Here is an 18,341-nt window from a genome sequence, read left to right on the forward strand (position 1 = left end):
TGAGTAGCTCTTAGATAATATGTTGGTTAATGTTCCACACTACTCTACGAAGCAAAAAAAATCCTCAAAATAATTACTTGAATAGTTTATTTTTAGATAATTTTACCTCCATAAATGACTACATATAATTTGCATTTACAGAATTAAAACAACCATAAAAGCCAACCAAAATGAAATTGTCAAGCCTTTTATAAATCTTCTAAATGTTGTGCAAAGTGTGAACAAAACCTTTTGTACAGATTTATCTATGTCAACTACCTCTGCCCCTCATCTACGATTTTAAACAACATCTATGTCTATTACCCTCGCTCTAACAAATAGTTATAGTAAGAATGCTTACAACAACTCATCATTCTTTTAGATTCGCTTGTTGCTAATAATAACAAAAAGACACCGGTGGTGGTGGAATTCCTTTACAAATCCTCGTGGTTGAGGTGAGAGCATCGTTTGCATGGAGCAACGACTTCTTTTTTGTTACTTCCTTACGCCATTGACCAATAAGTCATACGATCTGGTTCAGTCCCAAAAATACGAACTTATCCGGGAAGCCCAAGCGAATTCCTTAGGAGCGAATTGGTCATGTGATTGAGATAATAAGCGAACTTCTAAAGCTTTAGTGGCTCATGACGATTGACTCATAGTTTCTTTGAGGTGTGATTTGCCTATCAAAGGATGTTCAAAGTTGTCTCCATGTGGTACTTGCCCTTATATGGTGATGTTTCACATTACCCCGTGAAAATTCTTAGGCACGATGGTCTTGAACAATTGGTTTATCGACTCGACTCTTCCGACACTTAAGTAGGTAAAGAAAATAAAAAAGATTTAATAAAGCTTAATAGAGTGTTTTTTTTTTTTTGTGTCCGTCCCTCGAACTGGTTTCGGGGATTGATTTTTATAGCTAATTTTTGGGAGGAGAGTTGGCTAGTAAACACATTTTTTTGTTTAATTATATTAGAAAGACGGTTGGGAGCATATCGTCAACATCATACCTAAAATGAATAGAGGATCAGCACCGGGTGCTTGAAAAGTTGGACCACATCATCTAAGATTAATGCTTCTTGTCATTAACCATGCGAACCCCTATCAAATCATGGCCAGGGACGATGGATAGCTTGCTGAACGATAGTGCAATCGAGAGGAAGTCAACAAGTTGGGTCTGGTTGCCGTGTGACTTACCACGTGTGTTGATTCCAACGGCGTTTGACCGATCGAATAAGCAGTGTAGCTCTCGTGTTATTGCTTTCCCTTTTGGCAACAGCTGGCCATGGCGATCTCAGCTGTCCCTCCGACGCAAATCGGCAGCTGCGCAAGCCGTAGACCCGCCGCTCCAGCATCGGCCGGCCCGGGTTGCCACTATTTTAGTCACACACTCTTCCGATTCCTACCTTTTGGATCACTCACTCCGATGTCGAAGCGGCAACCACCGATCCCTTGTACGCCACATCTCACTGCGTTTGGCGACCGACTTCGACATGGTTAGATTCCAGAACAGCAAACAAGATCTACGAGTCATACGCTTCATGGCGACATTCCATTCTGCTTATTGCTTGTGGTTTACAATGAGACGCAGTAAAAACGTTGCGATGGTGAATGCAGACAAAGCTATTCTAGTAAGAATGCGAGCTACGGAGTCACAAGCTCGGGTTGAAGGGCACGCCGGTGGACGGAATCCATGAACCGCCGGCTATGAACCGCCCCACCGTGAAGGGGCGCACGATCGACGCCCGCCGGATGACGTGGTAGCCTGGCCACTTTACCCGCCTCGACATCCTCGCCCCCGGCCCGGTGTTCTCGAACTCGGCGTAGTACAAGGTGCTGAGGGCGAAGCTGCCCCGGAACGGCAGCCACCCGGCGTGGTCGATGATGCTGTCGATGTAGTTCTGTAGGTAGAGCGTGCGGGAGTACTGCATCCACGGCCTCCCGAGGTACGACCTCACCGTCCGCCGCACCGGCAGGAGCTCCGTCGCCGGCTTGATGTTGGAGGACTGGATCACGATCCCGGTGTTCTGGTTGGGGTCGCTGCGGCCCTGGGCCGTGATGACGTTGGACTCGCCGTGGCGGGGCCGCCTCGCGTAGATGTTGCAGCGCTGGAGCACCGCCGCCGCGTTGCCGAAGATGAAATCGATGGTGCCATATATGTCGCACTCCCTGTAGAACTGCCTTTGGGTGTACACGAACAGCGTGTCCTGGTATCCCTCGATGCTGCACCGGTAGAAGACGGAGCGATCCGACGCCGACAGCAGCGCCACCGCTTGCGACCCCGGACCGAATGTGTTCCTGAACGTGATCCCGCTCGCTACGAATCCATCACCAAACACACCTGCAATGAGGATGGAAAGGTTGACGTAACTCATCGGTAATGCATGCATGCATGCACGCTTGCGTGCCCGTTAACCGAGGATGTGTAGTCTCTTACTGAAGGTTGCACAGCTAAGGGTGGTGTAGCCATTGGCAACGCTCCTGCTTCCGGTAATAATCGTCTTCCCGATGCCGTCGCCGACCATGACGAGATTGCTCAAGCTGCTGACTACCTGCAGGTACTCGTTGTACACACCAGCCTTGATGCGTATCACGAACTTGGAGCCCCTCCTGCCCTGCATCCGCTTCGACGCAGCATCGAGAGCTTCCTTAATGGTTCGGAAGTTGCCTGAGCCGTCCTTGGCCACCACGAGGTCCGCGGCCGCCGAGAGCTGCAGGAGCCTCCGGTTACCGAACGTCGTCCAGCTGGAGAACCTTCCGCGGTATGCATCGGCGGCGGCGGGCTTGTTGATGGCGAGACAGTTGCTGACGAGGTCGGAGACGTTGTACCGCACGACCGGGCCGATGAGCTCCGAGGAGGTGCGGGTCTCGCGGAATCCCTTGGGGCAGGTCTGTATGTTGGTGAGCGCGGCGCTGAGCCACGTCTGGGAGTCGAAGGCGGTGCAGCCGGCACCGGGCGGGGGGGCGAGGGTGCGGTTGAGCTGGAGGACGGTGTTGGCGTAGAGCTTCCAGCAGTCGAGCCAGGCGGTCTTCTCGGGGGAGCGGCGGCAGACGGGACCGCGGCGCTTGAGATGGCTCTGAGCGCGGAGGGTGAGGTCGAGGGCGAGCCGGAGGGAGAGCTTATAGAACTGGGCCTTGTCCTTGGGGGCGCCGAGGTAAGGGTTGCGGGCGAGGTAGTATCGGCACGGCTCCGGGTGCGGCGTGTTGCTGCACCAGAACTCGATGTCGTCGGACACATGCGAGGAGAGGGAGGGGGACAGAAAGGAGGAGAGGAGGAGGAGGAGGAAGAAGAAGAAGAGGAAAGGAGGTAGACTTTGCATGTCTGATGGTGTGGTGTTTGCGGTGGGGTTTGGGGAAGGAGGGAGGGCGTGGGGTCGATGCGCGTGTGGGGGCTTTTAAGCGAAGGATTCTTGCAGGGTTGGCATGGCTTGGGTGAGAAGGGCAATCGATGATGAGCAATCAAGCAAAGATTGAGCAATTGCAATCAAGCTAAGGGTTGGGTGAGATTTAATTTACGGACAAGTGAAGATAAGGGAGCAGCAAATGGGGATGGAAACTTAGAACACTTTGGGTGATGATTAAATATTGAGATATAGGCAGCTTGGAAACCATTGGGAGTTGAATCACATGAAGACAAGTAATGTGTTACTGACAGATGTTTGAATTCCTACTCTTGCAGGTAAAATTTGAGGTTTCTTCCAATCTGAGACACACTTCATTTCAATCTGGCAGATGAAATTTGAGGGTTCACTCTTTTTATTGTTTCCTAATTTATTGTGGTTGCCCATCTGGAAGTTGTAAACCCACCTTCAAGACAAATGAAAACGGCTGCTCCTTCAACTACAAAATTCAATCACATGGGGTGCATATGCATCATGCTATCTTCACACTCATCATATAAGCTCTATGTGATATTACTCCAGCAAGAAGATAGAAGGAGCATAGACAAAGAAAGACATGTGAACAACCACATAAACTTTCATGTGATGGCAGTCATCACACCAATTATGTATTGTTACTTTGGATATGAATATTGGAAACATAATTAACTCAGATCTTGCTTCACTAAAATTGTTGAAAAAGCAGGAAGACCTGGCAAAAATAAGAAATTACCTACTGTCGACAGGAACACAGCCCTTTATATTTTCAATAAATATGAAAATTACAAACTGCTATGTCTGACTCCAAACATGAGGATCAAAAAGAATTTCAAGATTTGTGGCCTCGTCCTAAGCCGAGACAGCTTCCTGTTTGGCAGAGAGTTGATTCTGGATGTGCTGTGGGACAACATCAAACTGTGCAAGCTGCATTGTGTAAGATGCGCGTCCTTTTGTCATCCCACGAAGGGTGCTAACATATTGGAACATTTCGGCGAGTGGTACCAAAGCATCGACTACCTGCAATTTCAAGGCATCAGCAAAGAAAACCATGGTAAGTGTATGTTTAAGGAGCATCTGTAAGCAACCACCCCAGTTGTAGATCCATAGAATGTCATGGGACAAAAACAATAAACAAAGAACCAATGTACGAAAGAAGAAAAAGGACAACTAATGACTTCTGTAAAGTTGAAGAATAAATTAACAAAACAAGTCATGACGGTGAAGAGATCGCTCAGGTCTGCAGTATATGAAACCTACTCGAACATGCTACAAAATAATTAATTTGACAAGCAAGAATATAACTTGCAGGTCAGTTTAGTTGAAAATTTTGACCCACTCCATGGGTCCTCAAACTGACCTGAGTGTTCAACAATATATTGCAAGTTCTAGAAAACCAATAAAAAGTACAAATTTAACCAATCAACAAGGGCTTTGGCCTAGCTGTTGGTTCCCTTCTTCAACTAGAAGAGATTTTACGTTGAAATATTCATCGAGCCCAGGTATGTGAGCTAGGCAATTTTTTAGTTTCTGTTATGTCATTCATAAAAATAAAAAAAAAGAGTGCAAATGTCATGGAGGGTTCATTTTTTCACATACCTTAAGACCACCTGGCTTATCACCAAAGCTATTGATCTGGCCTCTTCTCGAGTTTAGATCACCAATAACATCGCCCAAGTGTTCTTCTGGGGTGACTACTTCCACTTTCATGATAGGTTCAAGCAATTTTGGACCTGCTTTTCTCATGCCATCACGGAAAGCACCCCTGGCTGCCAGTTGAAATGCTAGAACACTGGAATCAACTTCATGATAGGAGCCATCAACTAATGCCGCTCTGACATCAACAACTGGGTAGCCAGCTAACACACCATTGCTTATGCATTCTTCCAGCCCTTTCATGACTCCAGGAATGTATTCTTTTGGCACTGCTCCTCCCTTAATTTCACTCTTGAACTCATACCCACTGCCAGGCTCCAGTGGCTCAAATCTGACTGTGATGTCTGCAAATTGCCCTTGTCCACCAGACTGCTTCTTGTGGATGTACTGAACTTCTGATATTTTTGAGATGCTTTCTCTATAGTTCACCTGTGGTGCGCCTACATTTGCTTCAACCTGTTCACCAAGTCACATATGAAATAAGTAACAAGGGACCATCAAAATAAGGAATAGCATATCCACGAACAGAAAGCACAGACAAAGATGTACAACCAAACAACAAATTCAAAAATAAATTCCATGAATGACTTGTGCGGAAATATTTTTTATAGAAATCACAGGCAACATTCAAAATATGCATGGACCAACAAACTGGAACTTCAGTTCTCAACTCAAGTAACATATCACAGAACTTAGTTGACACTATATCACTTGCATCACCTTAAAATGTGATAACGCATATAAAACAAGGAATATTTGATCTCTTGCAGTTCATATTCGCTAATATACGCAAAAAATTCCAAAGAACCATGAAAAACACAGCCAAAGCAGAGACTGTTTGTAAGTTCTGAAACATACCAAAACCTACTTATGAGGACCTAAAGACCCAACATATATGCCAGACGTACCTTGAATTCCCTCTTCAAGCGGTCGACAATGATCTCAAGATGCAGCTCACCCATTCCTTCAATAACAGTTTGGTTTGTTTCTTCATCTCTTGAGAAGTGGAAAGATGGATCCTCTTGGGCAAGCTTAATTAAACCAATTGCCATTTTGTCAACATCTGCCTTGGTCTTGGGTTCTATTGCAACCTTAATGACAGGATCTGGAAAGTCCATTCTTTCAAGAACTATGGGCTTCTCTGGATCACAGAGTGTTTCACCTGTGATTGTATCTTTCAGTCCTGCAAGAGCGACAATATCACCAGTCAAAGCTACCTTGATATCCTCCCTACTGTTAGCATGCATCTCTAGAAGTCTTCCTATTCTCTCTTTCTTTCCTTTATTTGCATTGAGGACATAAGAACCTGCAGACAACTTCCCAGAATACACTCTCACGAATGTAAGAGATCCTACAAATGGATCACTCATGATCTTGAAAGCCAGTCCAGCAAATGGCTCATCATCACTAGGAGACCTTTCAATGGTCACCTCTGGGTTATCAGAATCAGAACCTTTCATCGGTGGCAAGTCAAGAGGTGAAGGAAGATAGTCCACAACAGCATCAAGCAATGGCTGAACACCTTTGTTTTTAAATGCTGATCCACATAAAACTGGGACAAAACTGCCTGATATGGTGCCTTTCCTAATTAACTGCTTCATTGTCTGCTCATCTGGCTCGATTCCTTCTAGATACTTTTCCATTACTTCATCATCTAATTCAACGATAGTCTCTATCAACTGGTTTCTGTACTCTTGAGCAATTTCTTGGAGATCAGCAGGTATGTCCTCATAGACAAATTTTGCACCAAGTTCCTCGCCTGACCAGATAATAGCTTTCATTTTCAGCAGATCTACAACTCCTTGAAATTTGTCTTCTGCACCGACAGGCAACTGAATGACTAAAGGTCTTGCGCCTAAGTTTGTAACTATCATATCCCTTGTTCGGAAAAAGTTAGCTCCAAGACGATCCATCTTGTTGACAAAACATATTCTGGGGACCCCATATTTGTCAGCTTGTCTCCAAACAGTCTCAGATTGCGGTTCCACACCAGCAACACTGTCAAACAAACATATAGCTCCATCTAATACTCTAAGAGCTCTCTCAACTTCAAGTGTAAAATCCACATGACCAGGAGTGTCAATAATATTGATCCTGTGATTGTTCCAAAAGGTGGTGGTTGCTGCTGAGGTTATAGTGATTCCCCTCTCTTGTTCCTGCTCCATCCAGTCCATTGTTGCTGTGCCCTCATGTACCTCACCAATCTTGTAATTTCTCCCAGTGTAGTATAGAACGCGCTCTGTGGTTGTAGTTTTTCCAGCATCTATGTGTGCCATGATTCCAATATTGCGGTAGTCCTTCAATGGCACTTGCCGCTTCGTTTCTGTAAGTGATAAATAAACAAGTGTTACTTGCATCTCAGTTAAATTGCTTTCAAACTATGTCCCCTGATATTCATCGTGAGGCCAATTTATGGATTGAAGCACAAGCCAAATTGGTTACACTGAGAAGCAAGAACTAAGGGGAAAAATATTGTAAGGAAGAGTGCAAAAAATCATGGCAAAAGTGTCACACAAAGCATCTTGATTTTTTTATCAATTTTCATGTGAAGAATCTTCTGCGATGTCATTTTCCAAATTACGTTAAAAAATAATGATAATGCATCTCATGATTTTCGTTTGGGGCTATGAAAAAAACATAATGTTTCTATTTACAAATAGAGATCCACACATTTGGATACAAGGTTACAGCAATAGCCCTATGCATCTATGGACGAGCCCACATTAAGGCCAAGGATGACCGTTGCCCTCCTTGGCTTAGTAATTTACATGGTACCACAAGTACCCTGCCCATTTGGCCTTAAATGGAAGTCTGATTCCACATAGAAACTACCTAAGTGTTGTGTCAAAAGTTCCCCAAGTGAAACTTGCCATGCAATGTGGACCTCCTACAAACTTGGTAACCTGTGGGTTCACAAGTGAGGTGAAAGCAACACATAGCATGAGGAAGTTTTTAAGAGGATTCCTTTAGCACACGTATCTGGACTCGCATTCAACCCACACAATAATCCTCTTAATTGAGCCCTTCTTTCTTTTTTCTATTGTTGTATAGTAATAAATCATTCCCTTAAATAAAGAAAAATCCTTTTTTACTTGTGAGAATTGTACATTTCTCTCGTCTCCACTCTACATCCAAGTAATCCATTTTATACTACTGGAAATAAAATGGGTACTATTTCTATCTGAATTTTTAAGTTAGTATTTAATGATTTCTCAAATTGTCACCAAATTAACACATACACATATATTAGCCCCCATGATACGATATCCCAGCCTTGCCCTGTGTGTCTATGTAAACTTGTTGAGTTTAAAGATAAGCCACAAAAATGGAATGATAAGCAAGGAAACTAAATATTCAAGGATTTCACAAAGGATAACCTCACTAACTAGATTCAAGAATTTACTTTGTCAGCAACAAAGTAAAGAAATAGTAGCTTCTCAAACATTTAATCAAACAGGCTCAATGCATCTAGCGCTATCACAAACACTGCCTCCAAGACTCATAACAATCTACAGATTGAAGACAGGAAAGGTACAGTAAGCCACACAAGCTAAGAGCGAAAGAGGAGAGACGGGGAGGAACGCACCATCACCGGCCATGGACACCACAGGAATCCTCCGGCACTTCTCCTGCAACGCAGGGGCCGCCGGACTCGACCTGAGGCGCAGGCTACCGAAGAGGTCGGAGGCGGCGGCGTGGCGAAGGCCCGCGGTGAAGAAGTAGTTGGGCCCAAGGAGGCCACGACGGGGAGCGATGGGGAGGAGGCGCCGACGGGGCCCGTGGAGGCCGCCGCAAGTGGCCGAGGCCGTTATCCGCATGGTTTCCCCCGCCATGCCCGTAGTTTACTCGCTCTCCTCTTCCTCTCTCTGTCTCTCTCTCTCGATGTAAACCTCACCCTCTTACTAATTTATGCACACTTCGTAGCCGAAGAATTCTTAGCCGGATGACAGCCGAATTTAAATTGGGGGATTTTGTCATTAAATTGTCACATTTAACCCCTAACTTTCGATGAAATCTCAAGATTCGTTGGTCTGGATCGATCCAATTTGACAGATTGGGTGCCCAGATTGGGTCTTAATTTGGTACGACCGAAGGATTGGGTCCGTGATTCGTGGCTCGATGTTTCGAATTGGTGCAAGGGTGGAAGCTAGAATTTGGTGCTTCCTAGGGCTGGGAAGCTGCCACGTTGACGGGCTTCCTATCCTTGGAATATGTGGGTAAGAGAAGTGGGAATGGGTTGGGCTCCATTCTTATATGTGAAATGACCACAGACTGATCCCATCAAAACTTGTGGCCTAAAGCTGTGGCGTGTTATGGTGCTCTTTACCCTCCCGCCCTCACCTTTATATATATATATATATATATATATTAAATGGATTCAATCTGAAAGGTTCGAATTGATTTGAACACGCTGCCTTAGTACATCACAAGAACAAGTAATATGTAAAATGGAATGCATAATACGATGGCTGCATCCAATGCCGACGTGGATGGACACTAAGTTATCACTGGTTTGGGACCAGACATACAGTGTCATAGCAAGTCCGAGTTCATCTCACTTCATAAATATCCATTATCCGTGACAAATATCTGTATCTCTTAAAAGTATGGACTCATCTCATTACCAGTAGAGATGCCATTTGTTGTTTCGTTGAGAGGCTGCAAACAGATGAAATAAGCAGCAAAAAAAGGAAAATACTTCTTCCCACTTGAATCCTGGGAGCAAAGGGGAGGATAAGCAAGAGGTGGATAGCAGCAGTCCTGCTCTAGATAGAATCATAATAATGATCATGAGTACTATATTAGATCGCATGATATCATCTCCTTCTGCCATCTTATATCTTATCGCATGCACCGCAGAAAAAATTTTGCCTGGGGAACGTACTTTACTGTCTGTAGTCGAACTCACCTTCTCCTCCATCGAAGGGCTTCGAGCGCAGAGTCTAATCACGCAGCGTCCCACTCGTCACGGGTGAACGCCTGGGAGGGACCATCACTGTGGCTACGGATTCTTCGCATAATCGGAGCCCTGCACTCGAGAACACGCCACTTCTCATCGATTTGTCCTTACCGTGATGAGCACCATTGCAGCTGTGTTTACCCTTCGAGTTCTGCTACACCACGAGAAGATATCCTCGTCAGTTTTCACCTGGCTTTTTCTCGACCTTTTCATGGATGTCAATTCAAGTGGCACCACTCTTGTCTGCTATAAGAAGGCACTTCTTCCGATCCCCTTGCTGCCAGTTCCTGCGATGGAGAGTCGTGGAAACAAGGCCACTTGTACCTGTGTTTCTTTGCCGGCCTGTTCGCTCTTATGCTCCTTAGCTTCGGTCTGAAGCCATGCCATGGAGATCATCAGAACCTCTCGCAGCGCCACCGAACACCCCAAGCTCTGCTTCAGCTCCCTTTCGGCCTATGCCAGCACACCAGCCCCATGCATCTGGCCAACGTTGCCCTGTCCGTGAGCCTCGCCAGCGCCCGGTCCACGTCGACCATGATAACCAGGATGTCCGCCATCAGTAGCACGGCTCCTCGGCATGGAGACGCTCGGCGACTCGGTGAGCGAGCTCCAAGAGCCCTCACGACGATGGGGCGCTTGGGGGGCAAGAGCAAGAGGTTTCGGATCAGCAACATACAAACCTGGGTCAGAGCGGCGCTCACGGATGACGACACCTGCGTGACCGGGTACGCCGTGAACGGCGAGGGCCCATATCGTGAAGGTGGCGCAGCTGACGAGCAATGCTTCGGCCCTCGTCGATGGCCTGGCCTCCGCCATGTCCTCCCCTTAACCCCATTGCATGCGCTTTGCAGATGGATCCGGACAAAGACGGATGATACCCAGGCAAGATGCACAGTTCTATGATCTCCATGTTCACGTATATGGATCTAATTCCCTCTTTGTAGCTACGTGGTTGTATGCAACACACCAGCTATATTATTATCATCATTATTATTAATCATATAACTAAATTAAACGATTTTAGATTACTTGGATGAGGGAGGGTATATTAGTCTTTTTGGTACGTTGGAAGGCTCTATAGAAGGGAGTAGGGTTGCAATCTTCGACCTGCATCCAGCAAAAGATTTGCTTTCGCCGGCGGCGATAGTTAGAACTGCTTCCTCCTCTGTTCTCCTCCTCTGCTACAGTATTGAGTTGCATTTGGTGTGTGATGTTTTTGTGGTTGCGTCGAGCAAAGAGTCAGGCAGCCCCGATTGTCCAACCAACGATGGCATCGGCGGTGTTGCTTTGCTCGGATAACAAATCGATCAAAGCTATGGCTCCTTCAGATCGGCTGAGAGCTCCGCTCCCTGATGCTGATCTAGTAGGCCTTAGCACACTCCTCTCTTTCTCTCTCTCCCTCTCTCTCTCTTTCTCTCTCTCTGACCTAAAGATGACAAGGAATCGAAGCATGAAACCTTAGTGGTCGATACCTTTGTGAGTTATTTTTATGTTTTTCTGTTCGTAATATATGTATGTTTGGTTTTTAATTGCGTCTTTTGCAGTGGAATAGATGTAAATATTTTTCACAGCAAATTCATTAACATTTAGCAAAGAAGAAATATACGAGAAGCATAAAATTACATGACGCAAATAATTATTAGTGGAAATCAAGAGAAACATTAGGAACACTAATATGTAAACATTAGGATCGATGGATTTATACAGGAAGGTATGATAGCAGATAAAACCATCAATTTCGATTCGGATTCAGAGAGTGTACTTATCATACATTCACTACTTTTCGTCATCATCACGAGTTAATTCAAATCTAAACCCCCAAAAAACGCTGGGAATTTAAAGAACTGATCCAAAACTTCGAGGTACACTTCAACCTTCAAGGTGAGGAAGGTGGTGATCAGCGGCGCTATCACCCTCCCGCCCCACCTCGACCGCCACGCACCCCTTGGGGGGTGTCCCCTGGGCAGCCGTCTTCTCCTTCCTCCCGTGGTCGCCGAGGTGCGGCATCTGCAAACGAAACCTCATCGAGTGTCCTCCTCTTGCCACGGACGACTCCTCTTGCTGCAATCTTAGTTGCACCAGAGAGAGAGAGAGAGAGAGGAGAAGACGGGTGGATGGATGGATTTATATCGGCGTTCTGATGCAAATATAACACATGATTCGGAGAGTTATACTGAGATAAGAGTGTTAGTTTTAGTGTCGTGCGGGAATTCGTTGTGAATCCAAAGCTTGTTTTGACCTTATTATGATAATAATAATAGTCCAATTCGGAGTTGGTTGACGTCCGGACGTTGACGTTGTTTGAAAAGTCAATCTCCGTTCCATGCGGTCTCCCTTCCGACCTCATAGCAGAAGCAATTCCCATCAATAAATTCTAATTTTCGATTATCCTATATTAGTATAATAATAATAATAATAATAATTTATCATAGACTAAAGTTATATTCTCTCGTATCCTATTTATTTCATCAATAATTATAATTCTATGAAAGATTAAGAAAATAAAAAAAAAATTAATTTACTGTTTGTTGTTTTTTATAGATATTAGGAGATCATATTCTGTCATGACATCCGAAGGTACCTAATATCTTATATTTGATCTATATTTTTCGATTTCGATATTGGTATGATGTTATTAAAAGTGATAATATTTTTATGTTTACAAACAGGACATCCCAATCAAACTATCCATATTTAATTTTGTGTCCATCTAATTAATCAGAGAAGGAGACACAAAGGACTAATGTAATAACGGATAATTAATTTTGTGAATTAAACTATCCATATTTGTTGTATGCCACTAGACCAAGCACCCTTTCTTTTATCATCTCGGTGTGGACCAATCCACTCTCCACATAATGGTAGTGCACATAGAGAGAGAGTCGTTGCTATTAATTTGTCTTCCACTAAAGAAAGGTAAGTCCTTGGCATTGCATGAGGTCACATCATCCTATCAAATTACATGATCATTTTTATGTGGTAACATCTTGTCAACCCTATCCGTTTTATTTTTATTTCTTGAAATTTGCATGATTTCTAGCTATAGAGCGAGGTATCCATCTTGACATGGTCTACACCGTTCGTATGATGCCGATGGGTGGAGACCACGTCAATGATTAACCTCATTGGAATAGAGACCACTTTCCACCCTCTCCCACCCGCTGCGACGCGAGTAAAGCTATGTGGTGAGATGTCGAGTGTTTGTGTTGTGTGTGCGATGACAGCTCCATCCCAATTCATGTGGTCGAGATAAAGGTGGAGAAAAGCCGAATCACTTTTTAGCTGTAAATGTTGGACTAAAACACATACTTATATATTGTCATGCGAACATAATTACCTGCGAATAACCTTCGTGGCCAACAATTATCGATTGAAATCTATAGATTAATTATAAATTATCACTCGTACATTAGCATCTCGTTGTTTATATCTTTAAAAAATAGATTTCTATATTTATAAAAATGATATATTTAAATTCTATTTTTCTTTTCCTCACATCATCAATTCTGCTAACGAAAACATCATACGTACACAATGATAAATCAAAACGAGATATAGTCAATACATACTCATTGATAAATCGTATGATATTTTCATGAGGAGAAACGAGATTAACTGTTTTAATTTCATAAGTATATGATCTTAATATAATTTTTAAAAATATAAGGATCGAAATACTAAAGATAAATAATTAAATTAAAATCATTAAAAAATATTTTTTAAAAAAATATTATTTTGATGATAAAAATAATTATGATTTTTCTTAGTAATAAACAATTCATTTTTTAGAAGATAAATGGTAAGACTTTATCGTCAACAATCAAAATCCTCTCATGCATTAGGGGGCGGCCATGTGGTGGTTGGGGGCGTGCGGCGCATGTGACTCTCGGCCATGCTCTTTTACTATTATACCCGTATTTTGTTTTCGCATCAGTCGGGCGTCGAATTTGATTTCCACCGTCAATCACGTGAACGTCCCTTGCGCGCCGATTTGGGCGGTTGCCGGCCGTGATTGCCGGCGCTGGCGCTTTTGGCTCGTATCTCCAAGGACACGCGGCTTTCCTCTGGCTCGAGTACGTGAGTCATCATCAACAATCACGGATCGTAAATTTTCTTCAAATCCAAAAACAAAAAAAGACAATTAATTAATTCGATAAAATAAATTAACTCGAACATAGCGACATGATTCCATCACGCTCCGCTTGCGTTTAAATTTCGAACACCGCCGCGTGGCTCCAAAGGGTCGGGCATCAGCCGGACCGAATCTCGTCCACTAATAAGCCGACGCGTGGAAGGTTGACGTGTCGGACCGGCCGCCGGCTCGGAAAGCGACCCGTTTGACTCGCCGAACCAAACACCCCGGGCAGTATATTCCCCTTCGTACCCTTAGGATTGACGGAGAATGTCCTGCATATCCTCGCCGAAAGCGCCTCGCCCGGCGACCGCACCGAGGCGTGCAGGACCACCGCGTCGCTTGTCGTCTGCGGAACGAATAAAGGGGCAACATCGTCAAATGGCGCGGAATCCTCGCCGCGCCCTTCGTAAGTGCGTGATGGAAATCAATTAAAGAGATTAATTTTTCTGGTGTTATTACCACTATAGCCTCGTCATGGCAGTGTAATTACGATACGGGTACGAATGGAATCAGTCCAGCAGCGACAAAAGGCTGCCGCTGCTCTCTTTTGCTCGCTCACAAGGATATAATTGGAAACACGGGCAGGCGATTCGATCTACAGGATCAGGGTTGCGTCAATCTTGACGAATTCTATGTTATTTAAAGCAGGGAATTATGGTTGGCCGCATTCATTCCCCCGTGGCAAAAGGCCATGTGGTGGTGTCACTCGAAAGATATGCGAACATGGGGGGTGTATGCATCGGATGGGGATAGTGTTTTTTGTGTTTCGAAGAATAAGCCCAGAATTGTTTCAGAAATTGGGATTTGCTTTCGAGAAATCTCGGAAACGTTTTTGCCGGCGACCTTTATTTATCGAAAGGGGACCATAAGACATGTCCCGAAGCTTTGTTTTCTGAAACAAAATGGGTGGAGGCAATGGGAAGCGCGTCCTGAGATTTTGAGTTTGGCATTAAATTAAGGGAAAAGGAAAGTGGGAGGAAAGGTAAATGGGGGTGGGGGTGGGGGTGTGTAACAGGGCATTTGTTACGCACACGGACTTAGGCAGCCATTCAATGCCCCACCGAACGCTCATTTCCTCCTCTTCTTCTTCCTCCTTCTCCTCTTCTGCTGTTGCGTCACTCTTCTTCAGCCCTTCGCCACCGCGCCCTTCGCGTCTTGCGCCTGTACCAACCTCGGCTTGCTCCCACTGCCCTCAGGTAGGATGTAACGCCAGCAAATATGTTAAAAATCTCATCTTTGTGGGGATGGGGGGAATGAGAGGAAAGATGGAACTTTTCTTCTTTTCTTCTGCTCCTACGTTTCGTTCTGGAGTAAAAACCTTGGTTTCTTGCTTTGGTCGTATTTTCGGTGTTAATTGCGGAGGTTTAAGAGGTTTGGTCGCGTTGCAGGTGGAGAAAGAAACCGGCATGGAAGCGCTGAGGGCCACTTCGAGGCCGGAGCTTCTGTACACGGGGCAGCAGAAGCAGAACCAGGGGGTTTTGAGCGAGGAGGCGGGTTGGTTTCTTGAAAGAGGGAACCTGGTAGGTGAGGGGTTCTCTGTCGACGACCTCCTTAACCTGGGTGAGTTCGCGGAGAACGAGATGGAAGCGGAGGAGGACGAAGCTGGGAGAGAATTTGGAACCGACGCGGAAGCAACGCATAATGAGACAGAGCGCTCTTCTTCTCCTTCCTCCTCCTCTTCGGGTCTAACCTTCGAGCTTCCACCACCGCCTCCTCTTTCGGATATCTGTCTGCCGGTGAGTCTTCTTCTTTGTTGTTGTTGTTCTTTGGAATGACAGCAAAACAAGGCTAAAGTTGCGATTTTTTATGTCGAAAAGAGTGGTTTTTTATGCATCCTGAGGGGTTTCGCTTTGCTGCCTTCAGGCGCATGATGCTGAAGAACTGGAGTGGGTTTCCCTCATCATCGACGACTCCATCCCGGAGTTCCCACCACCGTGTTCCGGCGTTGCATCCCTTTCACCACCGCCGAGCGACGCCCAAAGTGAGAACCGCCAAGCCCGCGGCGCCGTGCCGCAAGGTCAAGGCCCCTCTTCGGGTCCTACCGTTTGCGCTCTCTCCACCGAAGCGGCGGTTCCGGTCAAGGCCAAGCGGAGCAAGCGCTTCCGCAGTGCCGCTGCCGCCTGGTCCATGTCCGGCCCGCTCCCCTTCTCGGACTCCTCCTCGTCCTCCACCACTACCTCCGCCTCCTCATGCTCCTCCACGTCTTCCTCCTCCCCTTTCCTCATATACGACCCCTCCGCTCTCGCCGTCGACCAAAGCTTCCTCCTTTGCGACCACCCGACGCCGCCCAAGAAGCAGAACCCGAAGAAACGCGGCCGCAAGCCCAAAGCGCCGCCACCATCTTCCTCCACCGCCTCCGGCGAACGGCGGTGCAGCCACTGCGGTGTCCAGAAGACGCCGCAGTGGCGGGCCGGCCCGCTCGGCGCCAAGACCCTCTGCAACGCCTGCGGCGTCCGCTTCAAATCCGGCCGTCTCCTCCCAGAGTACCGCCCGGCCTGCAGCCCCACCTTCGTCAGCCACATGCACTCTAACAGCCACCGCAAGGTGCTGGAGATGCGCCGGAAGAAGGAGGCGGAGCTTGTCGCGCCCCCCGTCGCCTCCTTCTGAGCCCGGTGGCGCCCGTCCGGCCCAGCATCCGGTTCGAGTGTACATGTCGGACTCCCTTTTAGTCGCAGTCTCTCTGTAACAGATTGGATTTTGTTCTTCTCTTTTAGGTAGCGGTTTAGCTTCTCTTGGGTCCTATGCTTCCTTTAGCTTTTGCTAGCTTCAGCTTTATAACTGGTTCTCGCTTCACTTGTTAGGTTATAGGGAGAGGCACCTTTCCATTATTCACCTCTGTGCTTTCACCGAGACAAAGTGAATGGGGGGAGTAGAGACAGAACAAAATTTTAGTGGGTTATCATGAACATGAAGATGATTGACCAGACTGCTCTTTTCTGCCCAAAGAGGAAAGTGTTGTGTGCCACCATATTGATCATAGAGAGGTAGATGGATCGGCATCAACCTTAGTGTGCTGGTTTTAGTTTCTGAGCATCTGATATTTCTCGTTTCTAGCTCCTCTTCTGTCCCCGTTTCTTCTTTTGTTTGGGTTCTCAGGACTGTTTCTTTGTTGTTCTTGTGCACATTAAATGTTCTACGTGGGTTGATCTCTTTTCTCAGCTGAAGTCTGGATGTTTTCGTTTGGCATCACTCACCTCCATCCAATCCCAACCTAACGCAACGCCGTGGGGGCAACGTCGACGTCAAACGATGTATTCAAAGATCAAACCAGACGGTCTTCTTCTTTTACCCGTTCGTCCTCCGAGGGGTAAACTAACGAACTGCTCAACGCGCACGCATAGCTGTGATCACCGGAAAGAGTGGATGACGCGCTGCTTGCAGTCGGCGCAGGACCGAGCGAGTCATGTGCCATGGCGTGCAAGGCAAGCGACGAGTGGGGTCTCGCCATCCTCCACCTGAAAAGCTTCGTTTGGACATGGAAGCTTCCTGCACACCATGTGATGATGATGCATCTCAAACAACACAGACTGATTCAAGGATCTTTCCATCTCTTTGTCTACTAGTCGACATTATATCGCTGAAGTCATTTGCATTCCCTACTCGATGCAATCATCAAGTGACAGTGGACTTTTTAGGGAGGCGTGTTTGAGCGTACACAGAGGCGACGAGGAGAGAAACCAAAGAAGGCTTGTTTTAGGGGTGTGATTATGTTGTCGGAGCTGCTTTGCCGAGAAGCCTCGAGAGAGGATGGTGGTGGTGGGATCTCGCATCAGTGGCACCGCGTACAACGAGTAGGGCTGTGATGATGGAGCAGCTCTGCTCATGGACTTGGCGTGGAATCCATTTCCGTTTGCTTGGTTGGATGACAGTGATTGCGTGAAGTGAGTTGCGTTAGATCGCAACATTCCACATGCCATGTTGGTTGGGTTGGATGGAGATGGAAAGCCCACTCCATCTCACTCTCAGCCACCTCCAAACAATTAAGATGTGATTCAACTTACTAACAACGGTTATATCTTTTTACAATAAATAATGTTTCAATTGCGTCCTCTTATTAGGCAATATTTTATGTGAAATCAATTTCAATTTTATTATCACACACACACACACACACACACACACACACACACATATATATATATATATATATATATATATATACAGGAATGTTTTGACATATTCCCCAGTATTACTTCCCGCGATGTTGAATGATGGCAGCACGAATTTTAGCGGT

The 18,341-nt window shown here is 45.9% G+C and overlaps 3 protein-coding genes and 1 non-coding gene across 6 annotated transcripts; 2 read left to right on the forward strand and 2 right to left on the reverse strand.

Moving 5' to 3' along the window:
- Positions 1-1,510: 1,510 nt before the first annotated feature.
- On the reverse strand, positions 1,511-3,414 carry LOC135673709 (pectinesterase-like). The gene is made up of 2 exons (XM_065182929.1): positions 2,417-3,414; positions 1,511-2,320 (listed from the first exon to the last, which is right to left on the reverse strand). Exons 1-2 carry the CDS (start codon positions 3,297-3,299, stop codon positions 1,632-1,634), a joined length of 1,572 nt encoding a protein of 523 aa, XP_065039001.1. The 5' UTR covers positions 3,300-3,414; the 3' UTR covers positions 1,511-1,631.
- Positions 3,415-3,939: 525 nt separating this feature from the next.
- Positions 3,940-8,929, reverse strand: LOC135673708 (elongation factor G-2, chloroplastic-like). The gene is made up of 4 exons (XM_065182928.1): positions 8,599-8,929; positions 5,921-7,335; positions 4,956-5,468; positions 3,940-4,376 (listed from the first exon to the last, which is right to left on the reverse strand). Exons 1-4 carry the CDS (start codon positions 8,843-8,845, stop codon positions 4,209-4,211), a joined length of 2,343 nt encoding a protein of 780 aa, XP_065039000.1. The 5' UTR covers positions 8,846-8,929; the 3' UTR covers positions 3,940-4,208.
- Positions 8,930-11,213: 2,284 nt separating this feature from the next.
- Positions 11,214-11,352, forward strand: LOC135675279 (small nucleolar RNA snoR77). The gene has a single exon (XR_010513857.1). It is a non-coding gene; the product is annotated as a small nucleolar RNA snoR77 (small nucleolar RNA).
- A 3,726-nt stretch (positions 11,353-15,078) lies between these two features.
- Positions 15,079-18,159, forward strand: LOC103984866 (GATA transcription factor 6). 3 transcript variants are annotated; one of them, XR_671676.3, is made up of 4 exons: positions 15,079-15,303; positions 15,496-15,843; positions 15,971-17,091; positions 17,267-18,159. XR_671676.3 is itself a non-coding variant. In XM_009402427.3 (3 exons), the coding sequence occupies exons 1-3, from the start codon at positions 15,094-15,096 to the stop codon at positions 16,712-16,714; spliced, it is 1,302 nt and encodes a 433-aa protein (XP_009400702.2). In that variant the 5' UTR covers positions 15,079-15,093; the 3' UTR covers positions 16,715-17,271. The 3 variants fall into 3 exon arrangements, 1 of the variants encoding a protein (XP_009400702.2); XR_001978192.2 differs by having other exon boundaries at positions 15,971-16,821; positions 16,909-17,271; XM_009402427.3 differs by having other exon boundaries at positions 15,971-17,271.
- The last annotated feature ends 182 nt before the right edge of the window (positions 18,160-18,341 follow it).

This window comes from Musa acuminata, chromosome BXJ1-5 (assembly GCF_036884655.1).
Source record: "Musa acuminata AAA Group cultivar baxijiao chromosome BXJ1-5, Cavendish_Baxijiao_AAA, whole genome shotgun sequence".
Lineage (NCBI taxonomy): Eukaryota > Viridiplantae > Streptophyta > Magnoliopsida > Zingiberales > Musaceae > Musa > Musa acuminata.